General features: G+C 34.7%; 1 protein-coding gene across 1 annotated transcript in view; it reads right to left on the bottom strand.

Annotated features, from left to right (window-relative positions):
• The window catches only part of SYCP2 (synaptonemal complex protein 2), a 29458-nt gene extending 9209 nt beyond the window's left edge, over positions 1-20249 (bottom strand). Inside the window, 31 exon segments of the mRNA XM_052786305.1 lie at positions 217-391; positions 511-559; positions 1088-1143; positions 1834-1891; positions 1999-2063; positions 2682-2712; positions 3503-3621; positions 4134-4227; positions 4328-4461; positions 4540-4687; positions 5436-5493; positions 5594-5666; positions 5798-5893; positions 6671-6789; positions 8013-8112; positions 9264-9419; positions 9884-9958; positions 10843-10991; positions 11533-11593; positions 12080-12175; positions 12400-12445; positions 13450-13502; positions 13581-13723; positions 14358-14392; positions 14942-15030; positions 15890-15975; positions 16932-16956; positions 17632-17736; positions 18716-18844; positions 19088-19228; positions 19921-20249. Of these exon segments, the coding sequence (XP_052642265.1) occupies positions 217-391; positions 511-559; positions 1088-1143; positions 1834-1891; positions 1999-2063; positions 2682-2712; positions 3503-3621; positions 4134-4227; positions 4328-4461; positions 4540-4687; positions 5436-5493; positions 5594-5666; positions 5798-5893; positions 6671-6789; positions 8013-8112; positions 9264-9419; positions 9884-9958; positions 10843-10991; positions 11533-11593; positions 12080-12175; positions 12400-12445; positions 13450-13502; positions 13581-13723; positions 14358-14392; positions 14942-15030; positions 15890-15975; positions 16932-16956; positions 17632-17736; positions 18716-18844; positions 19088-19228; positions 19921-19944 (2788 nt within the window). The 5' untranslated portion in view covers positions 19945-20249.
• Between the last annotated feature and the right edge of the window lie 2501 nt (positions 20250-22750).

The following is a 22750-nucleotide window of genomic DNA, read 5'->3' as shown; positions in this document are numbered from 1 at the left end:
TCCCATCCTCCAATACTTTTACACATTAAAATACAGGCTTTTTGGAAATTAACCTTTTAGAAATGATCAGAACTAATTTGAAAATTCCTTATGCTTGGAAATAAGACAACAAAAACATATTGTTATCTGCAACACAGCACATTACATGCTGTGCAGTTAATATCTATGGACAAACTTATTATAGCATTCTTAAGGAATATGAAAAATGTTTCTTACTTTTGTTTGTGCTTATTGGTTTCCCTATTTTTTTATTTTTACTGTAATCAATTAACTGGGCTTTAGATTTTCTATTTGATTCTTGTAGCCAACTCATGTCTGTCTTGCTGTCATCACCTCTGTATTCTGTGTCTGTGTCACTAAAGAGATGCTTCTTGTTCTGATTGTTTCTAGTCTACAAAAACCAAAAAATTTCTTAAGTTACTGATTTACTTTTAGTACTTTTCAGTTACATAATTGGTATTTAAAGGTAGGAAGACAAGATACACTGATCCACAAAAATCTGAGCCTTACTTTTTTTTTTCCTTTCACTTCAGTGCTAGTTTTACTGTCATCTGTGTTCCTTAATTAGAAAAGAAAAAACACCTTTAAATGATACATTTAAAAATACCTGTTCTAAATCTTCCTACTGTTCATGCGATACGTGGATTAAGAATTCGAACAAATGTACCTACTTTTGTTTTCACATCCATTTTGGATATACCCATTTACCTTAAACTCTAGTGGATGTGCTTATTTGCTAACAATTAGTAAGAACACACAGTAACAATATGTCCCTTTGCAGGCTGATCATTAACAAAGAACTATCCCCCTCTATTCAGGAGTTTATATCCCCATAGCATTCCATGAAGAGAACTAAAGCTGTTTTCTTCATGAAACACATTCTTTCCTTTTTTGTAAGCTTCCCAAAGGAAAATCATGAAACAGCCCAGGAGACCACTGCAGCTATGTTTATTGCTTGAAAAAACAACACAGTCAAGATATTATTGTCATGCATACATTCCCTGGATTTTCATAATGGAATGCTGGAGAATGCAGACAGTACTATTCTTGATAATCAGCAGACTAGGACAAAATGTAACATCCCTACCCTTTTTTGTTTGGATCTGTATGAACACTCAGTTCAGTAACATGCAATTCTTGGATCTAAAAATGTAAATAAATAAGAAACAAATGAAGGTTTTAATTTGTTATACAATTTGAAAAAAGTTAAACAGGCCACCAGACAGTAACAGTTAAGGGCTTTTCTGCTCAGTTTTTATACTTTTACAATGATTAATTTCTATCTTAGAAATTATTTAAGAACAGAGCTGATAGTTAAAACCAACTGGAACTGACTGAAGCTTTCAGTATCTCAAACTAATACATTACTTTCCATCCACTTACTTCACTACCTTCACTAATTCAGCAGGCTTCCTCTGAGCCATAAGAAGCAAAACTCTCTTTTGTTGTCTTTTGCTCTTATCTTAGCCAGATTTTATTTTTACTCAAACAGCTGGGCAAAGATGTCTTTACAATGGGGACTGGAAGGATGGCAATAACACTTTCAGGATAATAGGATGATTTAACAATAATGATACTCCTAACAAACTGGTTTATTCTTAATTCAGGAAAACATCGTAATAGCTTTAAGTGGCCAGAACCTTAGGATAGCGTGTATCATTATACATTTGAAAGTGATGGAGGTATTTACATGGCAAACTTTTTTTCCCCACTTAGTTCAGTGATGTAATTTGAATTTTTAGATGTTAACTATACTTTCAGAAGACATAATTTAACTTGACTGAGCTCCTTTATATTCTATTCATAACATATCAGTTTCAGTTATATTCTTACTCCAAGCTTTATTGTAGGCTCATCAAACCCACTGATGTTAAAGTTGTAGACATCATCCCTGTCAAACAGAGAGAGAGATCAATTTTGTGACTGAATTAATGAACATTTCACAGAGTTAGGTATGGGCAATTAGAAATTTTGTTTGAAAATGTTTTAACTACTTACATAATATGACCAGCAGATGTATTAAGAAAAGTAGTGGTTTTCAGGTTTCTATCCTGAACTTCTTCCTACACATAAATAAAAAGTTAACTCATATGTCAAATTTGGACTATGCATTTATACACACTATCATCACAAAAAGCAAGTTCTTCATCATGAACATATGAAAAAACCTAGCAGCTGCTCAGACTTCCACTTGATTAGCAACAGTACAATATGGCAAAAGGGGACAAGACCTAGCAGAAACTAAATCTTTTAGAATTTATCCTTTAAGGATATCAACAAAACCTCAGAATTTTTTTTCCCCCAAACATTAAGACTAATTCCTGTGTCCTGGCTATATCCCATTTAAGGATTCTATAATCTCATTTACTATAATATTTTTATTCTAAATATTTAGCATTGCCACATTCAAAAGGAACAGATTCAATTATATAATATGTAAACAGAAATTAATTTGGGTTTCACTGGCTGATAGTTGCCTGTAAAAATATTATTCCACATAAGTAAATATATAAAAAGTGTTTTAAGTACATATAGTCAATGCATAATTAACATTAATGTCTACAGATATTTAACATTCAGCGATATCTGTGAACTTTTACTTTACATCTACTTGCTACCACCATATATATACACATACATCTGTTCTGAAAAAATTTCCAATAAAAGCAATAATATGTTACCTTAGAGACACAGGATTTATTTAAATGCGGCCTAAAACATAAGGATACATTTTGTTAAATGCTAATTAGAATATATGCATTAGAATACTGCTTATATAAATAAAGGCCTTCTCAAACACAACAAATTATTCAGGCATTTAAATACCAAACCAAGTGGATTAAAAGAGATCAGCCCCTTTCATTTTTGTGCTCTAGAAAAATTCATTCCACATCACACAGCTAGCTATACTGCAGGTTCTGCATGTCTTCCAAATCCCTATCCAAAAGGTTTACAAGGTGACATAGCCTAACTATTCCAGTCCTTTGTCACCCAGTTACAATCAAACATGGAGAGCATGTAATTACATGTAAAGTATATCTCCAAGCATCAGTTCCAGAAAGGTAAGACTAATTTTCTTATTTAAGAATTTGTTAAATTTAAACTGTCTAACAGTCAACTCTTTCAGGAAGAGAGAACTAGGAACTTTAGATGATCAGAAAATTGATAACTGAATCCAAGTTTGACCCCCAAACTATGACGACAGGATGGTGCAGTGCCCATGAACTGTCCCAGTTAATTTCTCTCCACAAAACATGTTGTGAGTGAGTGAATGAGTGAAAGACCACTGAATGGTGTTTCTAACAGCCTTTGTAATTATTTCAACTACTAGAACCATTCAACTACTAGTCTCCTACTCCTCAGTACAATAGGGTTTATCAGAAGTGAACAAATGATTCAGATGAAAGCAGGATATGAAATAATTGTAGACAGAGGAGTAGATCACAGACAAAGCCACATGCACAAAAAGAATAAGCACAAAAGTAAATTGTTCACATCATACCTGTTAAAACCCAAGGAGTCTCTTGCTTTGCCTTTTTCATCAGTCTTTACTTTGTATCTGTCACTGATTTTACTAATTAGGGATTTTGTTGCATCTGTCATTTCTTTAGGCTTTGTTTTCTATAAAAATAGAGTTTAAGACTCAACTTTGAACCTGTTCAACAGAAGGGCAAAGCTGCAAACAGAACTACAGGTTCCCAACAATCACCTAAACTTCATTAAATGTCTTCTAGATGTACTAAATCACATTCCTTTGAAAACCATTTTCCCTTGCATTGCCCAAACAGTGAGCAATAAAACATCAGTTAGGCAGATATTTTAAGTGTTGTGGTTTTGTGTACTATAACATTCAAAAGTGAATGAAGAAGTGCATGAGAAGCACAAGTTGGTGCTTATTTAGGGACTTTTTTAAAAAGATGACTTTTAAAAAGAAATACAGAGTAAACTAATCTTAAACAGGTCACACAGAGTAAACAGTGAAGCTGACATTAGTTAATTCACTTGGTCTTAGTGGAAAGTCAATTAAAAATAAGTTTGTGACTAAATGAAAGTAAAACACAAATTTTGAGACACTGAAAATTTGACAGTTCTCTTAATTACAAGTCAAAGAAATGAAGGTAAGAAACTCTCACCATCTTTGGTTGTTTTGGATTTGCAGTCTCTTTTCTAAAGAGAACATCAGGTTCCTCTTTTGTAAAATCAGAATGCAAAGATGTTTTGGACGCTCTAGCTGAAATAAATGTTTTAAATGATGTTTCAGTAGTAGTTTAAATATTTTTCCCTTCTGTACTTAACAGTTTCTGTTCCAAATGATTAACACTCTGACTGTCCACTAAGTATTTTGCAGTTCTCTTCCCTCGTGGTATCAATTTAATTTTCTTCTCTTTTTTAATTTCTTTGTTTATCTGGAGATATACTTCAAAAAATTCAGTAAATGCTTTTTGTTTCACAGCTCTTTCACTAACAATAGAAACTAATACAGGAAAAAAAAGCACAACTGTAGGTTAAAAATTCATCTTAAACTTTTTTAACACTAACAGTTAACAAAGTGTGAACATAACCTGGATGGGACGTTGGATTTAGCTTTTGTTTGTCACCAGTTGTTATATTCTTCTCAGGAACAGAACATGCTCTTTTTTTCCATGTTTTGGTTTTATCAAAAGAACTCTCCAAAAGACCAGACAGCCTACCAAAAATAATACCATCTCATTACCAGTGAATTGCAGAAAGTGAGTCTTAATTATAATAAACATGCATCACAAAATAGGAAAATAATAATATCTTGTAGGTATCAATGCATTTTACATTGGTACCTAAGCCTGCTACCATTGTTCAATTAACCAACACATTATAAAATGGCAAAGCTTCAGAAACAACATATTTAAGTCAACTTCGAAAAGACAACAATATCCTATGGCCACCATTAAACCTTGAACCTAGATAACTCTGTGGTGTGTCAAATCTACTTTTTATGGCACAGTTCACTTATGTAAACCCATATGTCATTTGTATTTTACCTTCTGATGTCATCTGAAAGAATTACTCTCCTTGTTACTACTAAAGCTTACTTACTAAAGCTTACTCCTACTCTGAACTTGTTAATGAGTACTATTTTCATGAACAGATTCACCAATTTGAAGTCTTTGATTAAGACAACAGAATAGTATTGTTCATGAAGTAGTCTTAGCAAATACATGTAAGACTGCTGGTTTGGTGCCATGAATTTCAGAATAAAAGAATAAGACGACATATTAAAAGTGACCTGACTTACACAGCCAACAGTTCTTAATGCAACTCTCAGGGAAGACAAGACAATTAAATTCTGGCATTTTCCAAAACTATGCAACAGAATTTCAATTCTGGCAATACTTGAAAATACTCCCTTCAAAGTGAGTGGCAACAACAGTGACTTGGTATCCTTTCCCAATACTTACAAAGTTTTGTGGCTTCTCCCTACTGGCTGAGAATCAGGAACAATATCTAATGCTTCATCTAAACGAGACATTAATTTGGTATCAATTATTATTACAAAAGAAATGGATAAAATTAAAATAATTTTAAAAGGACTATCAACACTTGTAAAATTACTTGCCTAAAGTTTGCTTCTGTGTGCCCTCAATTTCTGCCTCTTGTATCCTTTCTAAAACTTCTTCAGCACACATTCGCTATAGTGGGATAATGTCCAAAAGGAAATACTAGTGTAAGACTATAAACAGTATAACCTCATAACCTTGTACTTTCTCTAATAAAATATGAAATTATTTTTTCATGTCATGGAAGTGCTGATTCGAGTTACCTTTTCAGGTAGTTTTACCTCATTTCTGATATCTGACTTCCTCATCTTCTGTTCTGTTTCACAAAATTCATTGTCTAGTGTACATCTTTGCCTACTCTAAAAAGCACAGTAACACTGACAATTAGAAAAAAAAAAAAAAAAAGCAAAAGAAGTAAAATTCTCCCAGAAAGTAATACTTGAAATATTCTTAACTACACAGTCTATATGTTAAAGCCTTTTTCTAAAGCATGGATATATAAAAAAATGCTTCAGAATCCCATAGTCCAGGATTTGACCTCAATCTGACCCAGAAAGACACCTAGAACCAGAAATAAAATAAAAACGTTACTTTGAAGTCTTTGTTCACCTGGAACAGAAGCAAAAATACATATACTCAAACTGCAGTTCAGTGACACCTATGTAGTTTTGTTTGATTTTAGTGAATGCCTAATCAAAAATGCACTAAAACCAATGCAATAAATGCTATAACCTGAAGACATTAACATTTCACAATTACAGCTGAATGTATTATATGTTTTTAAGAGTATTTCAACACTGCATAATTAATTTGAGGCTCTGTGTATACACCATTCTCATGTTACACACAAAGGAAGAATTGTGGTTCTAGTAAAAGCAAGTTAACTCTGGGGTCAGAATTGATGAGTGAATGCAAATTTTAGCTAATTTTGTAAGAGTTCAGTCTGACTTCAGACATAATAAACCTGAAACCTAGAGGACAAGAAAACATCATGCAATAAAGTAAAACACAATATTTTCTAGAAGTGAGGTGCTGACTGCAAAATTCTAGCTCTTTAAAAGATGAATTAGGAGCAAATTAGAATAGAAATTAATGTTATTCTAAGTAAAAGACTTAGCTACAGATGACATGCATACTCCAGTAGGTTCTTGATAGAAATTCTTTTTTCTGGTCTCATTTATTGCATTATTGTTAGACTTTTCAGCAGAGCTCATCATTTCCAAAGGTAATTTAAATCGTCCTTTACAAGGAGTGGCTGAAAACAAACCAGACACGTTAGAATTCTACCATTTCTTCTGTTATAATTACTACGCTGTCTGTGACATCAATATGAAGAGTTTTGCCCATGATCACATCTATTCCATAAACTTTAAAAAAAGTTGGCTAGTATTTATATAAACTCATCATGCACCTTTTATAATTCCATTGATTTCAGTTATGTTACATGGAGGTTAATGAGCCCATAGACACTGGAAGTCTGGAGGCAAGCAATGCTTTTTACAGCTTGGCTCTGGTAGAAAATTGGTCACCTATTTAAAGATTTTACTGTAATATATTTTTGCTGGAATAGACTGTGTGGTTGAGTTCCAAATAAAAAAGTTACAGAAGTTCTCTGTCTTGTTCCATCCTAATCTGAAAATGCCATCTTTTCTAGACTCTGTTACTCTCAATTTGTATGTGATACATGGATATATATAACTAAGGATACTGATGCACTTGAGACAGTTAAAGCAAGAAAATCAAGTTTGTTAGTCATGCTGTTCTGCCACTAGTTGCACCTCCAGCCTCTACTGGTCTTTGTCTTACAAATCTCTCCCTTGTAGAACATATTAAATATCTGTTACAGTAAGACTGTTAGTAGGAAAGTGATGACTCCTATTCCTGATAAAGTCTCTTCCTTATCCTTTTCTCTGTAAGAAGCACTTCTGATTTAAGCGTCAGTAGCACTGGACCTGTGACTTAACCTCGCAGCGGATCCCACCTTGCTCACTAGCCATATAATCAACTGCCCCTTGAAGAAACACATCCAGTTTCTAGAGAAGAGTAAAATGCAAGTGAGATGTACACATTGGAGAATGCTATTTTCCACTACAACTGCTATAAAAGCACTAACTGCTGAGAATTCTTTAAACCAAGAGCATATGAGGAGAGAGATGAAAAAACACCCATGTTTTAGGTCTTCTAATTGATAGCTGACTTGTCAGCTTGCTCCAGCACAAACAGCTGACTGACAGCAGCAGTAAAAATGATAGGTGGCTTTCAGCTGCTTGGAATGCATGTGCAGCTACTATCCTGCATCATGTCTATGGACCAGTAGCAAGTGGCCTAGCTTAAAAATTTCAAGTTTAAAGCACTTGCTAGGGAGATTCCATAAGGTCTACTTTTTCATTTCCAGTTCTGCAAAGGATCACAGTTCATGCTTGTATTTCAAAGACAATTTATAGCATATTTTTACCCTGAAAGTACTTGTAAACTTACATGTGCTAACAAATACCAGCGGACTCCTTGTGGAAAATCTTGTAGTTCCAGGAATAAGCATGGATGCTTCAGATACTTTCCTTTTACAAGATGTAGGTATCTTGAGGAATGGAAAAAACTTGACCGTAATACACAGATTTAAGGATGGCAACACAAGATTTAAAAAAAAAAAAAAAATTAAAAAAAAAAAATCTAAAAATCTATTTCCAAGAGTCTTTTGACACTTTCTATTATTGGAATATCAGTTGCTGTTGCTGCATACATCAAAGTAATGTGATTTTTATGCAGTTCCCTTTTTAGAGAAAGTTCACCAAAATACTTGATTTATATAATACTTAAAAACTAATGTTTTTAAACTGAGATCAGCGATTGTTTTCTAAATTAATTCAATAAAGTATGGACAAATCCTGTCCCTTGTTAACAATCAAGGTAACCAAGATGATTCGCAGGAGTTCCTGCAAAGCTATCACATGAGCTATAAACCAGCAGAATCTCAAGAACGGGTTTACCAGACCACCACTAGCAACACAGGCACTACGTGTCTATTGCGCAATGAAGACATGGTAACACTGCTTCATCTTTTCCACCATCCCTAGCATATCTGTAGTTAGTCCTAGTATAACCATAATATGTTTATAACTTTAGAGTGATTGTGGGGCAAAAGAAACACCAAGCTTAATCTCAGTTTAAAACAGAGAATCAGCTATGCATAGGAGCAGTCCCATGAAATTGATATGATTAACCACGATACAGGATTCATCTTGACAACCATGTGCTTTTTTGTAATCATCAGCCTTTGTGAATGCCAAGCCTATAGGACTTGTCTCTAATTACAGCTATTACTGATCATTAGTAAGTCTCCAGAGGCTATACGAGATTTTCACATATCGCAAGAGATCTCAGCATGGCATGTCTTGAAAACATTTCTCTTTACAGAGAATTCTCAGAGTATAATGGTCTAAAGAATGTTAACAATTGTTTTTTATTTTTGTCACATTGTTATAGTTTCAAAATACATAATTGTTATAGTTTCAAAATACATAATTGTTATAGTTTCAAAATACATAATAATGAGAAATTTTTTTGCAAAGGGATTTATATAGCTTAGTGTCAAGTCGTAAGAAAAACAATCAAACACTATATTTATTCCAACTGTAAAATAACAGGGTTTTTATATTACAAAATATGATAAATATTTAAATTGACTTGTATTATTTATGTACTCTTTTCTGTTTTGATAATCCTACTTACCTTGGAGGAACCACTTCTACGTTTTTCTTGATGGTTATTTTTATTCAGAGTCCTCAAAGTTCCAGGAAGTTGCTGGGTTTTGCACGTACTGAGTTTCTCCTCTTCTTCAGATTTTTCTTCCAAACATGGTGACAACTGACTTTCTGGTACCAGAACCTATATAACATTTTGGATTTTTTAAATTTTTATACAATATTTGTATTTTATTATGCTTTATATTTATAAAACACACACAGAGCAACTTCTTTACCCTAAGTAACACATTCCTCAATGTAGATTTTTATAAAGTTCAGAGCTTATATACTTTATAGTTTGAAAAGCATCCAACCTAACTATTATTTTCGCTAACAAGGATGGGTTACCAAATCACAATTCACATAAAAACTTCCCCCGTGTATATTTGTCTGAAGTATTCTATGATTTGGATATTAATATTATTATCTCCCCAAATATACAATACATACTTACCAGAAATCACTTAACTAGTTTTACAGTTATCTTTACTTATCGGCATTTTAAAAGTCCTTGTTTTTATGGTGAATGATCATAAAATAGCTAATAATCAGACTAAATATAAAAAAACAAGAAAACAACCAGCACAGCATACTGAAGTAAAATACCTGTGATCCACTTTCATCAAAGACGACATGTACAGTTGTTTTGGCAACTGATGCGGACTGCTTCTTACTAAAGCCCTACAAAGTGAGTAACCATCCATGTAAAATATACACTTTGCTCACTTTTTTAAACAAGAAACATAAAGAAAATACTTAAGTCAGAGATCACAAGTGTCTGAAATCAGGTTATAGGGGAAAATAGATTCTACAAGCTCATTCCAGTTCCATTCCTCACAAGTTTCTCAGTCAGTCAGTGTTCAGGGCAAACGAGTTTGTTACAAGCAGTAAGGAATAAGCTATGGCTTGCTAAAATTTTTTTATTAAATGAGTAAATTTGTAAGAGTGGTAAGCGTACTGCAAAATGGGCTAGCTAATGAATAATTTCTGAAAGACTTCCATGTTTGTAAGCATCCAGTTCTTGAGTTTCTGGAAAAATTACATATGCGAAACTTGACAGTAAGCTATGGCGATCCCTTTCTAGCTAGTTAATTTTTGCTGCAATTAATTTTAAATCTTAGAATCACAGAATCATTTAGGTTGGAAGAGACCTTTAAGATCACCGAGTCCAACTGTAAACCTAACACTCCCAAGTCCACCACTAAACCATGTCCCTAAGCACCATGTCTACAGGTCTTTTAAATACCTCCAGGGATGGTGACTCAACCACTTCCCCGGGCAGCCCATTCCAATGCTTGATAACCCTTCCGGTGAGGAACTTTTTCCTAATATCCAATCTAAACCTCCCCTGGCACAACTTGAGGCTGTTTCCTCTCATCCTTGTTAGGCATCTTTACCGAAGCTTAACATACTATGGGAGAAATGCTGTTCTGTAGTGGCGATGTTAATTAGAAACTCTTGGTATAAATAGATACCAATAATCACAGCTATGACAACATTTATATGGCAATGAGACATTTATTTTGAATCAATAAAAACTATTTGAAAAGCTGTTTAAATCTTACCTTACATTTACTAAATCCATAAATCTTTCCGGTTACATCTTTGATTTCCAAGATAGAATCAAAATATAAAAAAAATTTCTCTCCTTCTTGATTACCCACATTCATTGGGCTTTTTAGATCTATTGTTAGTAATTTCTTTGAATCTTTTTCTGGACAAAAACAAAATTTGAAAAGTAGCTTCACTACAATTTAACATCTCGTATAATGTTTGTAAATACACGAAACTTGTAGTCTTTAGTTCAGCTATTAAGATGTATATTTTTTTTTAAATTCACTCTAACCTACAATAAATTTTATTAGTGAAACAATTTAAGATTCAATCTTTTAGAAGTACTTATTCTGTATATTATCCTGTAGAATTTTCTTTAAAGGTTATTTACTATAGCTGCAGAGAAATTATAGATATTACAAGACTACTCTAACTAGTTTAAAAGAAACATTATTAAACATCATTGTCTTATGCCTTATTTTGCATTGAAATAACTATAAGACATCATTTTAATAAAATCACACCTGCATGCCTAAAATGCAAATGTGATTGCAATGCAATTTTATCCCTGATAAAAACAGTACCTAATATTTTAAGTGGGAATTTTGCTTTGCTGAGAATTGAATTGGTACTTTAGGATTAATCCATTTGAAAATCCAAGTTACTGTGTAACAAAAGGCCACATTTTTGAGTGCCAGTACCTTCAAGGCTGTACAGGTCTACCTCTTCTTCTGGTATAATGACTGTTTCCCACTGATGATCCTTATATGAAAAATACATATTTTTAAAGCTAGAAAACATTATATTACAATTAAATGAAGTGCAGTGATCAGAAAGTTACTCAGTGAGGACAAATCTTCCACTTTTTAAATCCTCTGTTACGAGGAATGACAATGAACATATGCTTCATTGGCAACAGTGAACGATGTTTCAGAAGAGCTTTGGTAGAGACATTAATCTAAACAGTCGAGTCTTATCTACAAAAATTATAACTGCAATTTTGTACATGGCTTCTTATTCATGTGTGCATACGTTAAACTGTTCACAAACAGTATTAGAAAGTCATTACTTTGAAATTATTTGATCTAAATATGTACACCAAATATAGATTTTTTTTTCCCCTTCACACTACAGTTGCACACATAACTTCCACATGTTGATGTGGGGAAACAAATTTGATACACAGTTTTTTTCAAGTGTATCTACTGCCTCAGAACAATCTAGTATGACAGGCAAAAATTAGCTTACTGCATCATGTGCTGCCACATAGAAAGATATACTTCTGCTACCAACATTGAAATCTACCCAAAATGCTTCAAGATTTTCATCCAATGGTATCTGTAGCTAAAACAAAAAAATTAAGATAAAAGAGTAAGAGCTGAGAGCAATGATTTATACCAGCTAACAGGCTTTGTGTTACAGTGTGACAAACTTTAAATACATGCACATCTGTACACTCCTGAAAAAAAAAGAAATTCACTCGATCCTTACTTTTTCTTAGAAGGCAAAGAAATTATTCAGCTGCACAAATGAATATCTGTGGATATATGATTAAGTCTGTAACTTACCTCATATTTATCAAGAGCTGCTGATAAACACGGATATGTAAAAACCCTGTAAGAAAAGGGTATTTTGTCAAGTATCCTAAAATGCTGTAAATAAATTTTGCATATCTGAACACAGCAACTGGATTGTGTTTTCAGCACAAAACTTGTGTGCTTTAGAGACTAAGAGATCACAGCAATCAAAACAGCAGTCACTTGCCTTCTTTCCCAAAGGAGATAACATGAAATTTTATATATCCTCACAATTAAAGCAGTGATCTCAGACCTCTTGTCACTACGTTCACACTTCTAGCTTATCTGCTGGTATTTTAAGAATGGTATTCAAACTGAATATACACCTGATATAAAGACATACCAGACAATCTCTTTGCTGTCATGACATATAAAAGTAACATGCAGAGTATGTAATCATATAGATAAGAAAAAACTCCTATTTTCTCTTCCTTTTCATGTCCTATTTCTCTAGCAGATATACTCATTGATCATTATCTCAATGTAAATGTCTTAAATCAATAAAGGAATATATACCAACAGATTACTAGCTATTGTTAGATTACACGTTTATTGAATTAACAAGCATCTCAGGATTTTGCAACAGAACTAAATAGAATATGAAAACTAGCTCCTTATAAACATTTATTAAAGGAAGTGTAGCATACGCTTTACATTATTTAAGAATCTTTTCAAATGAACGTTCTTTATTTAACAAACAGTTTCTTCCAGCTATTATCTAATAATCTGTAACATACGTTATGTTTGTCTTTTTTCCAAATATGGGAATTACATAAAATTAACATCTTGATAGAGAAGGCAGTATCAGTGACAATGTGCCAAAAGATGGTATTGTTAAATAGTAAAGAAATTGAGTATTTCAAAAATATCTTAACTCTGCATGGTTCCCTGACTTTATACCACAGCAAAATTAGTCTTATTTGTTTGTATTATCTTTGTTTCCTAAAACCAGGGGGTTTTTCTGATACAAAGATTACTCCCAATGAATGGCCATAAAATCCAAAAAAGACAATATATTAGCTTTAAAAAATTCAGTTTTACCTTCTTTTGTCTCCAAGCATGCCATTCACTTGGTTAAGAAATTTTCTGCAATCCTATTAAAACACAGAAATTTCTTAAAGAATTGTAAAATGAAAGTTTACATCCCTGGAAATATTTTTCATATGACTTACTGTTTCAAACTCAGAATCTTTAATTCCTTTAAATGCATTGGACACAAACTCCATGGAAAACCACTGGCACGCCAGTTCTCCTCTTTGTTTCTCTGATATCATTCTGCATAAAGCTTCCGTAATGGCTACTTGCAGGTCATAATCTACAGAACAATATATTTTACAGGAGTAGTAGTTTTAAAGATACTACTGATGTGAAAAAAACATTATTATGTAGGAAACTGGTATAAGCAGCACTGAACATTTCATATTACGTATCACATTATATCCAAATATGTAACCCATAAAGGACATATAGATAAAGAACTAAGGGAGTAAGGATGACTAAACAACTTAAGTTTCAAAATGAAATTTCAACCAAACTTTCAAGGAATGTCAGAGCAACACTAGGCATATAAGCAAGAGATAAGAAGTTTTCAACTTTCACCTGTCTGAACTGGGAAATTGTTGGATGCCAAAGTGATCCCTGAGAGAAGTTACAGTACTACTATATATGGCTAGCAATTCACTATCCTCAAAGACACTTCATTATGAGCTTTTGCTATTTTAAAACTTATATTCTAGAGAAGGACTGAAAACTTCAGGGAGTTAGCCATGCACTGCATACATCAGAAACATTCCAATTTGCAGATTGTTTTCATGCAGCATTTGTATTTTTCAGAGGACTGCAATTGCAACATTGTACAGCTTCTAAATGTCTTCTCTGGATTTTTAAGTGGTCTGCATGTAATTTTTAAGAAGCTCAATACTAAATTGTTTATTAAGTCCCATGCTCACCTCCAGCATCCAAAATTCTCCTCCCCATGTCACTCCTGCCAAACAAAGTAATGTTTCATCAAAATATGACAGCAACACAAAGCATAGAAGAAAAGTTTCTTTAATTACAAGCTTTCAATGTATGAGACAAAACCCTGATTCCACTAAACTTAGACTTCAAAGGGTTAAGTCTGTTATGCTAAGGATATACATCTGAAAGTACTACTGGGGAAGTGAATCACCTGATATATATAATTTTTATTCTATTTATTTTTTGAAAAGCTATAAAAAAAATTTCCCAACATGAACAGCTTATCCTTCGAGTGATTGATTCACTGTGCTTTACACACATTCTTATAAATAACAGTTTAATTATTTTAAGACAACTGGGATAAGAAGAAGCTTAACCCATATCGGGAAAGAGGTAAATTTAGGCTTGTAATGGAGAATAACCCATGAGAATACCTGCCACTGGCAACACAACAGAGAATGCAAAAGTGAGTTAAAGAGGGACCAATCTGCATTACAAACAGCCTTAGTAAAAACTGCCCTCCCAGCTATGAAAATGATGTAACGATATAAAAATTATACTGAGGATTATTTACATGACAAGCAACATTTCCTTTGTAGAAAATATATTTTTCCTGGCATCTCGAGGTATGTTGTCAAGCATTAAATTAAGTTTTCTTACTACCTAAGAAGAGTGGAAAAAAGGGAATAAGATTAAATATAAAATAAGTTAAGGTTTAAGTTCTTCTTATTTTGGGCCCTTGTAATGTATTTCATACCACTGAAGAAAATAACATGCTTAAACAATTGCAAAACAAGAAAAGACAATGAGTTCTATCTTACCTTAAAAGGCATTTACCGTAATATAACTACCTCAATTTCAATGAATTACATTAGCTTTAATGTGAATATCAGTTGTTAAAGGGTTGTGTTTCTTATTTCCGGTTTAGATATAGAAAAAAAAAAAACTTTCAAAGCTAGAGTTCTGTCTGCAGTTGATTGCTGAGCTAAAATGTACCTTAAATTTGCATTAAAAAGCCTTCCCTTTGGGGATGTAGCCTTTACAGAAGACTTTTTTGTAACTTTCCCTTTCTTTAGAGAGGAAAAAAAAACCTGACAGCTTGAGGTTACTAAAATAATTAGGAGAAATTTGGAGTATACTAGAAGGTATACAAATTTCCTGCAAGTACCTAAAGAATTTACAACCAACAAACTTAATCCTATTTATAGCAGTTGTAATAGAGCATATTATTTCCTATGCTTTTATACAGCTATCTCACCAGAAGCTTAATACCACTGTTTTGTAATTTACTGTCCAAAACAAAAATTATAGGTCAGTAATCTGAACCCCCCCCCCCCAAAAAACCAACCAAAATAAAACTCCAACATATAAACAACAACAAACATTCCCAGAGAAACATTAAATCATTCTTCTGATACTAGAGCACTACGATATTCTCTTTTTTTTTTGGTAGCATCTATACAGTTAAACTACTATCTCCACAAAGTCTGTTAAATTGTTGCTTAGAAAGAAGAATGTTTACCTCCTGCTGAACATAAATACTAATTCTTACATCGGCGATGAGGGTACATGTTCTCAGAACAAAATTTTCTAGTATTCGCATTTTACCTAATGAACAGGAAAACACTAAATTAAAGAGTTATCAAGAGTGTATTAGGGTGCCCCCTCACCAGCATTTGAAAAAAGATTAATTTTCATTTAGAAATAAAATATAGTATGCCTTCCTTTCCATACAGGATTACTGGTATTTAAAAATAAGCATCTTAAGCTTCATGGTTAAATGCAAGACAGAATAGCTACTTCAATTTATAGTAAATATGGCTCTTTATGATGTTTCTATTCCTGTGCATCACTGCATAAGTCCCTTGGGCATGAGATCATTATTTTAAAAATCTAATCAGATCAATTCTATAACTTAGCTCTCTGAGATATAATTCAGACCCTGGAATTTATCTTCCCAGGGACAAGGAAATGAATCTTTCATTTTGATTGTGACAGCATAATGGTCTGTAGTGACTTTCTACCTAGTGCTATATTGAAAGGTAAGAGCAGCATGATATTCATAACAAGGTCAATAAAGAAGGACTACTGTGCTATGCTAAGCTATGACAGTAGCTTAGAAACAATGTTCTTTTTAGGAAAAACTCAGTTCAGTTGCCATCTCTGAGGAGACTAGACTATCCTGCTTTTTTATTCCTGACGTCAGCAAGTTACAAGGAAATCTGTCAGTAGAGAAACCTCAAATTAAACAATCAAAGTTACAGTTGACATTCAAGCTTTTTTCACATGAATGAGAAATGTAGTCCTTTGTGCGCAGAACAGCCCTCTTGAGGATAAGCTCTTTTCTGTTACAGTTTATTAGCTGAAGCATATAGATCTGGTGGTATATTTACATTAGATCAAGAAACTTTGTACCACCCTCATTATATGTGTTCTTCTCAGAACTACTTTGCCTCAAGGTGGCTCCACAAGTAGTAAGAGTTATTTTAACACAGATAACTTCAAAATGTCTCTTTCGGAGCACTTTAACTATCATATCTAGTGTACACTTTTTCTAAGCTCACCTTCAGGTCTGCTATCACATATAGCCTACAATAAAAAACAAAACAAAACACATAATTTTGATACCATAAATATTACAGCATAAAAATCAGGTAACATGTACCTAAAGCAAGTAATCGAAAAGCATTTAAGACTTTAAAATTATTTCATCCTTAATGAAGAACGTAAGAGACTACTTCTAATACCAAGTGTGGTTTCCCAAAATTATATTTCAGTTAAATCTATGGCAATTATTTCTCCAACGACAAAAGAAAACTCACAGATCTTATAAACTTGGGGTCCCAGGATTAGCATACCAATAATTTATGTATTCAAAATTAAAGCAAGATGAAATTTTTTTGTTCATTGAACACTTACGTTGTTGTTTTTTTAAATTTTATTTCATGACACTAATCATGAACAGAAAACAAGTATGAATACAGGCAAACTATTTATCCAGAAAGACTCATAATCCATTTCAGAAATCATTCTAACATTAACTTTAGAAGGATATTAAATAGAAACACATTTGAAAGTGAAAAGCTGTTCTTTTGTGTTACAAATTGTCTTTATTGATAACCAGTATTGAGAACGCTAATTTCGGTGCATAGCGTAGACACGAGTTACTGAGCTTGAGTTTGCTAAACACATTTTTATTGCTAAACTAGTAATAATTATATTGACAAATACACACAATGTATTTTATTATCAATATATTTTTACCAGCAACACATTGAAGAAATCTTCAGCCAGACTTGTAAGCATTGTATTCTTTTCATTTCCTCTGAGGATCAAAATTCCTTTTACCTTTTCAAACCAATTAACCATGTAAAGGGAAAATAAAAGTAAATCTATTTTAATAGCATGAAAAAGGACAATAGTTTGTATTATACTTCAGTAAAATTATACAAACTATATAAAAATTAAAACAACAGCAACAACATTACCAGTCTGCTAAGCATACTTTAGTCCCAGACTGAAACGTTTCACTCACACTAAACAAATGTAGGTGATTTCAAACTAGTGTAAGTAATTTCTGTAGCTGACTTTCCAACACAAAAACTAGAGATCTACTTTTACATCTCCCATCACAGACAAAAGAGCTGAAAATGGATAATGGCTGAATGAAAAAGTGTGTTAGTAGGTGTGAATATAAGCATGAAGTTACCACCACACTTTTTTTTTTTGTTTTTTTAATTAAAGCAGTTGAGAAGGCAATTGAGTAACACTCATCTGACATTGCCATTAATTTTCTTCACTGAAATGTCTGGTGAAAGCAATAAGGAAGTGGTGTCTATTTTTCAGTATGTTTATTATGTTGAGTTACAATTTATTAATGCATTTAACATGCGGGTTGAAATAACACAAAATAATAGCACTATAGTGTTGAAATAGCACTATAATCTGTTGAAAGAATGGGTACGTTGCAAGTATTAACACAAAAATTATTAAATTGCACCAGGAACCTCCAATTCCCAACTCAAAAGCAGTATAGCAAGCTCATATAAAAGGTTTCATCTTGTTGTAATTGCTGTAAGCATATCTAATTAATTATATTTTGCATAATTTGCAAAACCTTCATTGTGATGGAGCAGTATCACTTTATAAGGAGCTACTTGTCAAAGAACATTTAAATCTGAATAATGTTTGTTGCAAAGTTATGGGAAATTTTTAATTCAGAAACAATCAAGGACCAAATCGAATACTAAGCTGTTCAGCACTGAAGCATTACTTATGCATGCTTTATTAATTTTTATATATATATATTTTTTTTAGAAGTTCACATATGCTTTATGGTTTTACTTATCCTTCCAATAAGACCGTATTTTATCATTGCTGGGAGCCCATCTTCTCCTGCTATGCTGATTTTTTTCCCACATTTCTGAATAGAATTTAGTAAAGTGGAAATGCTTTTGACTTCTTGTTTGTCAAGTTCCTGAAATTGAAATTATAACATAAGCTTTAGTGTACAGTTCTAGAAGAACCTGTATTTAATTAAGCAGATGCCTTTTTGTTCTCAAAACCCACTTTAATTGCAGCTTGAAGTAGAAATGTCATTCTTAAATTTTATTTCAGTTTTTCAAATCAACTGCTGGTATAAACCAAGCCAAATGAAAAAAGTATTTTTCAGACTATCACAATGACAGTATAGATGATTCTGATGTTACGATTACATTACCCGACACAGAAGCTTGTCTAATTTGTTGACAAACTGTTGGCTGCATTTGTGAAAGATGTTTTCACAGTCTTCTGCTGCCAGAAATTGTTCTAATAATTGGAAATCTTTTTTTCTTGTAGCTTCATCAATTAACTTTTCAAACTGTCAACAATCACAAGAAAACAGAGTAACTGTATTACTGTACGCTTAACACTGATACTGATTTAACAAGATTTAACTTAGGTTTTACACTATCATGTGTTGCACTCTAAGCAAATATTCTGAATCACAAAATCATTAAATGTAAAACCTAAAGTACAGAACACCGTATCTAATACATTAATCATGCAAATACTTAACTCACTGAGCTTTTAATTATTTGCCTGTTTTCCTTAACTGGTTTTTCTTTCCTCATACCAGAAACAAATGCTTACATAAGTGCTCATTGTGTTAATACCCCTTCCTTAGTACATTTAATATTTCGCATTTCTAAGTTATCTATTAGTGACATTACAAGATATTAATGTATTTGAGGACTACTGCCTTCCTCAACTATTTTGCCACTCTATTCTTTCTAAATCAATTATAACCAGATTTCAACATTTTGATCTTAAGTATCATCCCAACTGATTCACCTATGTCAAATGCATACGATTTATTTTAATCAATAACAATTTCCAATTCCTCTTGCTTTCTACCCAGCTACTTAGCACTAACCTATGTCAAAGGAAAATTTCTTCCTACCACATTCTTTGCCACACTGCAAATTTTACTTATAATTAAACACCAGAAGGAGTGCTTTAAGCTAGTAATTAAAACAATCAATACTTATATTCTGGTCTATAAGCACATACCTGCATCTCATTCCTGGCTGCCATTTTTGCAATTCATCTACTCAGCTACATAAGCAGGGAACAATCCTCACTTGACCAAAACACAATTCACTGACATAGACTTCAAAAAGATTTTGCAAACACGTCAGTAATCAGTCAAAATACATCACAAATTCCAAAATTTGTCTAGTATAAATACTATTTAAGAAATTAAACTAAATGGGGACATAAGGAAACATCCTTACATGGATAAACAATTGCTTAAAATAAGAGTGGAAGGAATAATCAACTAGTCCTGCAGCAGTCTCTCAGTATTTCTCAGCGAGAAAAGAGCATTAAGGCGGCCAATTATACTGTCAACACCAGGTTATTCAGAATAGATAAGTCAACTGCAGAACTCCAGAAGGGCCTCATTAAAAAATGGTAGCTTAAATAATTTAAGAAAAATGTGATAAATGCATACAGGGAAAAAGCCTTCTTAATTATGCAGTGATGGGCTCCGAGATGACCATTACCACCAAACCCCAAGATCTCGAAATTATAGTTTTCTCAAAACATTAATACTCAAGAGCAGACAAAGTATTTTCTTTGTTTTGAGAGTTTACATGTAAAAAACAACAAACCTTTTCATGCTTTGCATGAATTAATCAACATCGACCAGTCTACCATCTGCAGTTTTGGTCTCCCCATGCCAGAATTTACATAGAATTAGACAAAGGAAAGGGAAATAATGATTAAAAATAGCGAACGACTTCTGTAGAACGAGCAACTAGGAACACACACTAGTCATTTCTGTACTCCTAAGTAATACAGAAATAACAAATACAGAGGGGTTTTTTTGCTATTTTTTCCAATACAAGAATGCAACAGCCTACGTTGAAGCCTTTCCTATCACCTCACAGATCTCTTGTCTCCTGCCTAGTCAGACAAGCCAGAGAAGAAAACATAAACCCCCTTCCAGGTGCCTGCTTCGCAACGAGGGTGCGAGACCTCAGTCCTCGAAACACACGCAGTCGCTGGCATCGCCCCCAAGAGATCTGTTACTGAGAGGAAAACTCCCCGAAGTGCCCCCTGCCACCTCAGCGGCGGGGCAGGCACCACCGGGAGAGCAGCTGGCCACGGAGTGGCAGAGACCCCCCCCCCCCCCCCCCCCCCCCCAGCCTAGCGACCCTCACCTCGCCGCCCGAGCAGAAAAACAAGCGCCATTTCCCGCCGGCCAATCACTCCCAGCGGCGGTAGCCTCCAGCCAATTACCGCCCGGGAGGGCGGCACGCAGACCAATCGCCGTCGGAGGCGCGGGGCGGAAGGAGGGGTTTTTCCTTACCGTGAGGCAGCCTCTCACAGAGGTTTCTGTTCAATCCGCCGCGGAGGAGGCGGCGCTTTGCCGAGGCTGCGCTGCGGCCAGGCGGGGAGAGGGCGGTGCTTCCGGGCGCCTCAGGCTGCCCCGCGCTGCCTTAGGCGCGGCGGGCGCATCCCGCTTGGCCGCTTGCTGGCGCCGGTCGGGAGCGGGGGTGCGGATGGGCCCGCAGCCGCCCCAGCGGCTATAAAAAACCCCGGTGGGGCGCCTGCCCTTCTCGCCCAAGCGGGGCTGGCGGCCTGCTGGCCCGGCGCCCCTGGCTCCCGCCCCGGCTGGCCCGTCGTGAGGGAGGACACGAAGCGTTTGAGTGATGCCGGCAGCGGGAGCCGCTGCCGTGACGGCCCCGGGGCGACGAGACAGCGGGAGGAAAGGGAAGGCCCCTCCTGCGGGGGGGAAGAAGAGGTCTGCGGGGTGGTCCTGCTGGTGGGCGATGCAGTCCCTTTTCAAAGCAGCGCAGCTGCCTACGCAGGACCCCCGCTGTTCTTTTATGTTTACAAATTGTCTTTATTGATAACCAGTATTGAGAGCGCTAATTTCGGTGCACAGCGTAGACAAAAGTTACTGAGCGTGAGTTTGCTAAACCAGTGTAATTCATTCATACGCTAAATCGGAAACATTTTCACTCCCATCAAGTGCCGGAGTAGGTGGGATGGATACAGAGGCTCAGGGACAGACCTGTTGTTGAGGATAAAGGGTTTCTGCTGACATTTGCGCTCTTTGTTATACAGAGGGAACTGGGTAACACGTTTAAATGAAACCCAACAGTTCCAGAGTGGGACTTTACCTGTACTGGTGCGATACTGGTGTATCTATCACCTGTATCACAGGTGACCTATCACAAATACAAGTGACAAAACTTAGCATGAATCTTACACGATCCAGTGGAGTATCAGGAAGCATCTCCCTTCATACCTAGAATAAGCACCAACAGTGGAGCGGCTAGGAGAAGAATCACCTTTCACAGCAGATAAACCTGCAGCAATTGTAAATAAAATAACACCACCGACTCTCTAAAATAAGAAAGAAAACAAATCAATGCTATAAAAGGCAAAAAAGCTATACAGAAAGCATTTAAAATACCACCAGATGTCACTGTAATTCAAGAAAATGAAAAGTGGTATGAGAATTGGAGTATCTCCACTGAGGAGTTGATCCCATAGGAGTGAGTAGTGCTGAGCATTTTGCAGGAGGCATGGTCGGCTAAAGGGATTAGCTGCAGCATTAGCTGCTGACATACTTGCTGTTGGGAGACTTTATTAGAAGGCAGTGGGTGATCTGAAGTAGATTTGTAGAAGTACAGCTTTACTGAGAAACCTACTAGGGACAAAACTGCATGAGGAACTTCGAGCATCAGAATTTTTCTATAAAAACTGAACTCTGAATTCTACTTTCATCATATGAAGCAGAAGTAATAAAAGCCAATTTGCATTCGATGCTTTCCCTTACCAGTCACATTAGCATACATGCAAGCTTAGACTATCCACAGATTTTCAA

Source organism: Harpia harpyja, chromosome 1 (genome assembly GCF_026419915.1).
Source record: "Harpia harpyja isolate bHarHar1 chromosome 1, bHarHar1 primary haplotype, whole genome shotgun sequence".
In the NCBI taxonomy this organism is placed as follows: Eukaryota; Metazoa; Chordata; class Aves; order Accipitriformes; family Accipitridae; genus Harpia; species Harpia harpyja.
This window is presented reverse-complemented; position numbering and strand designations above follow the sequence as displayed.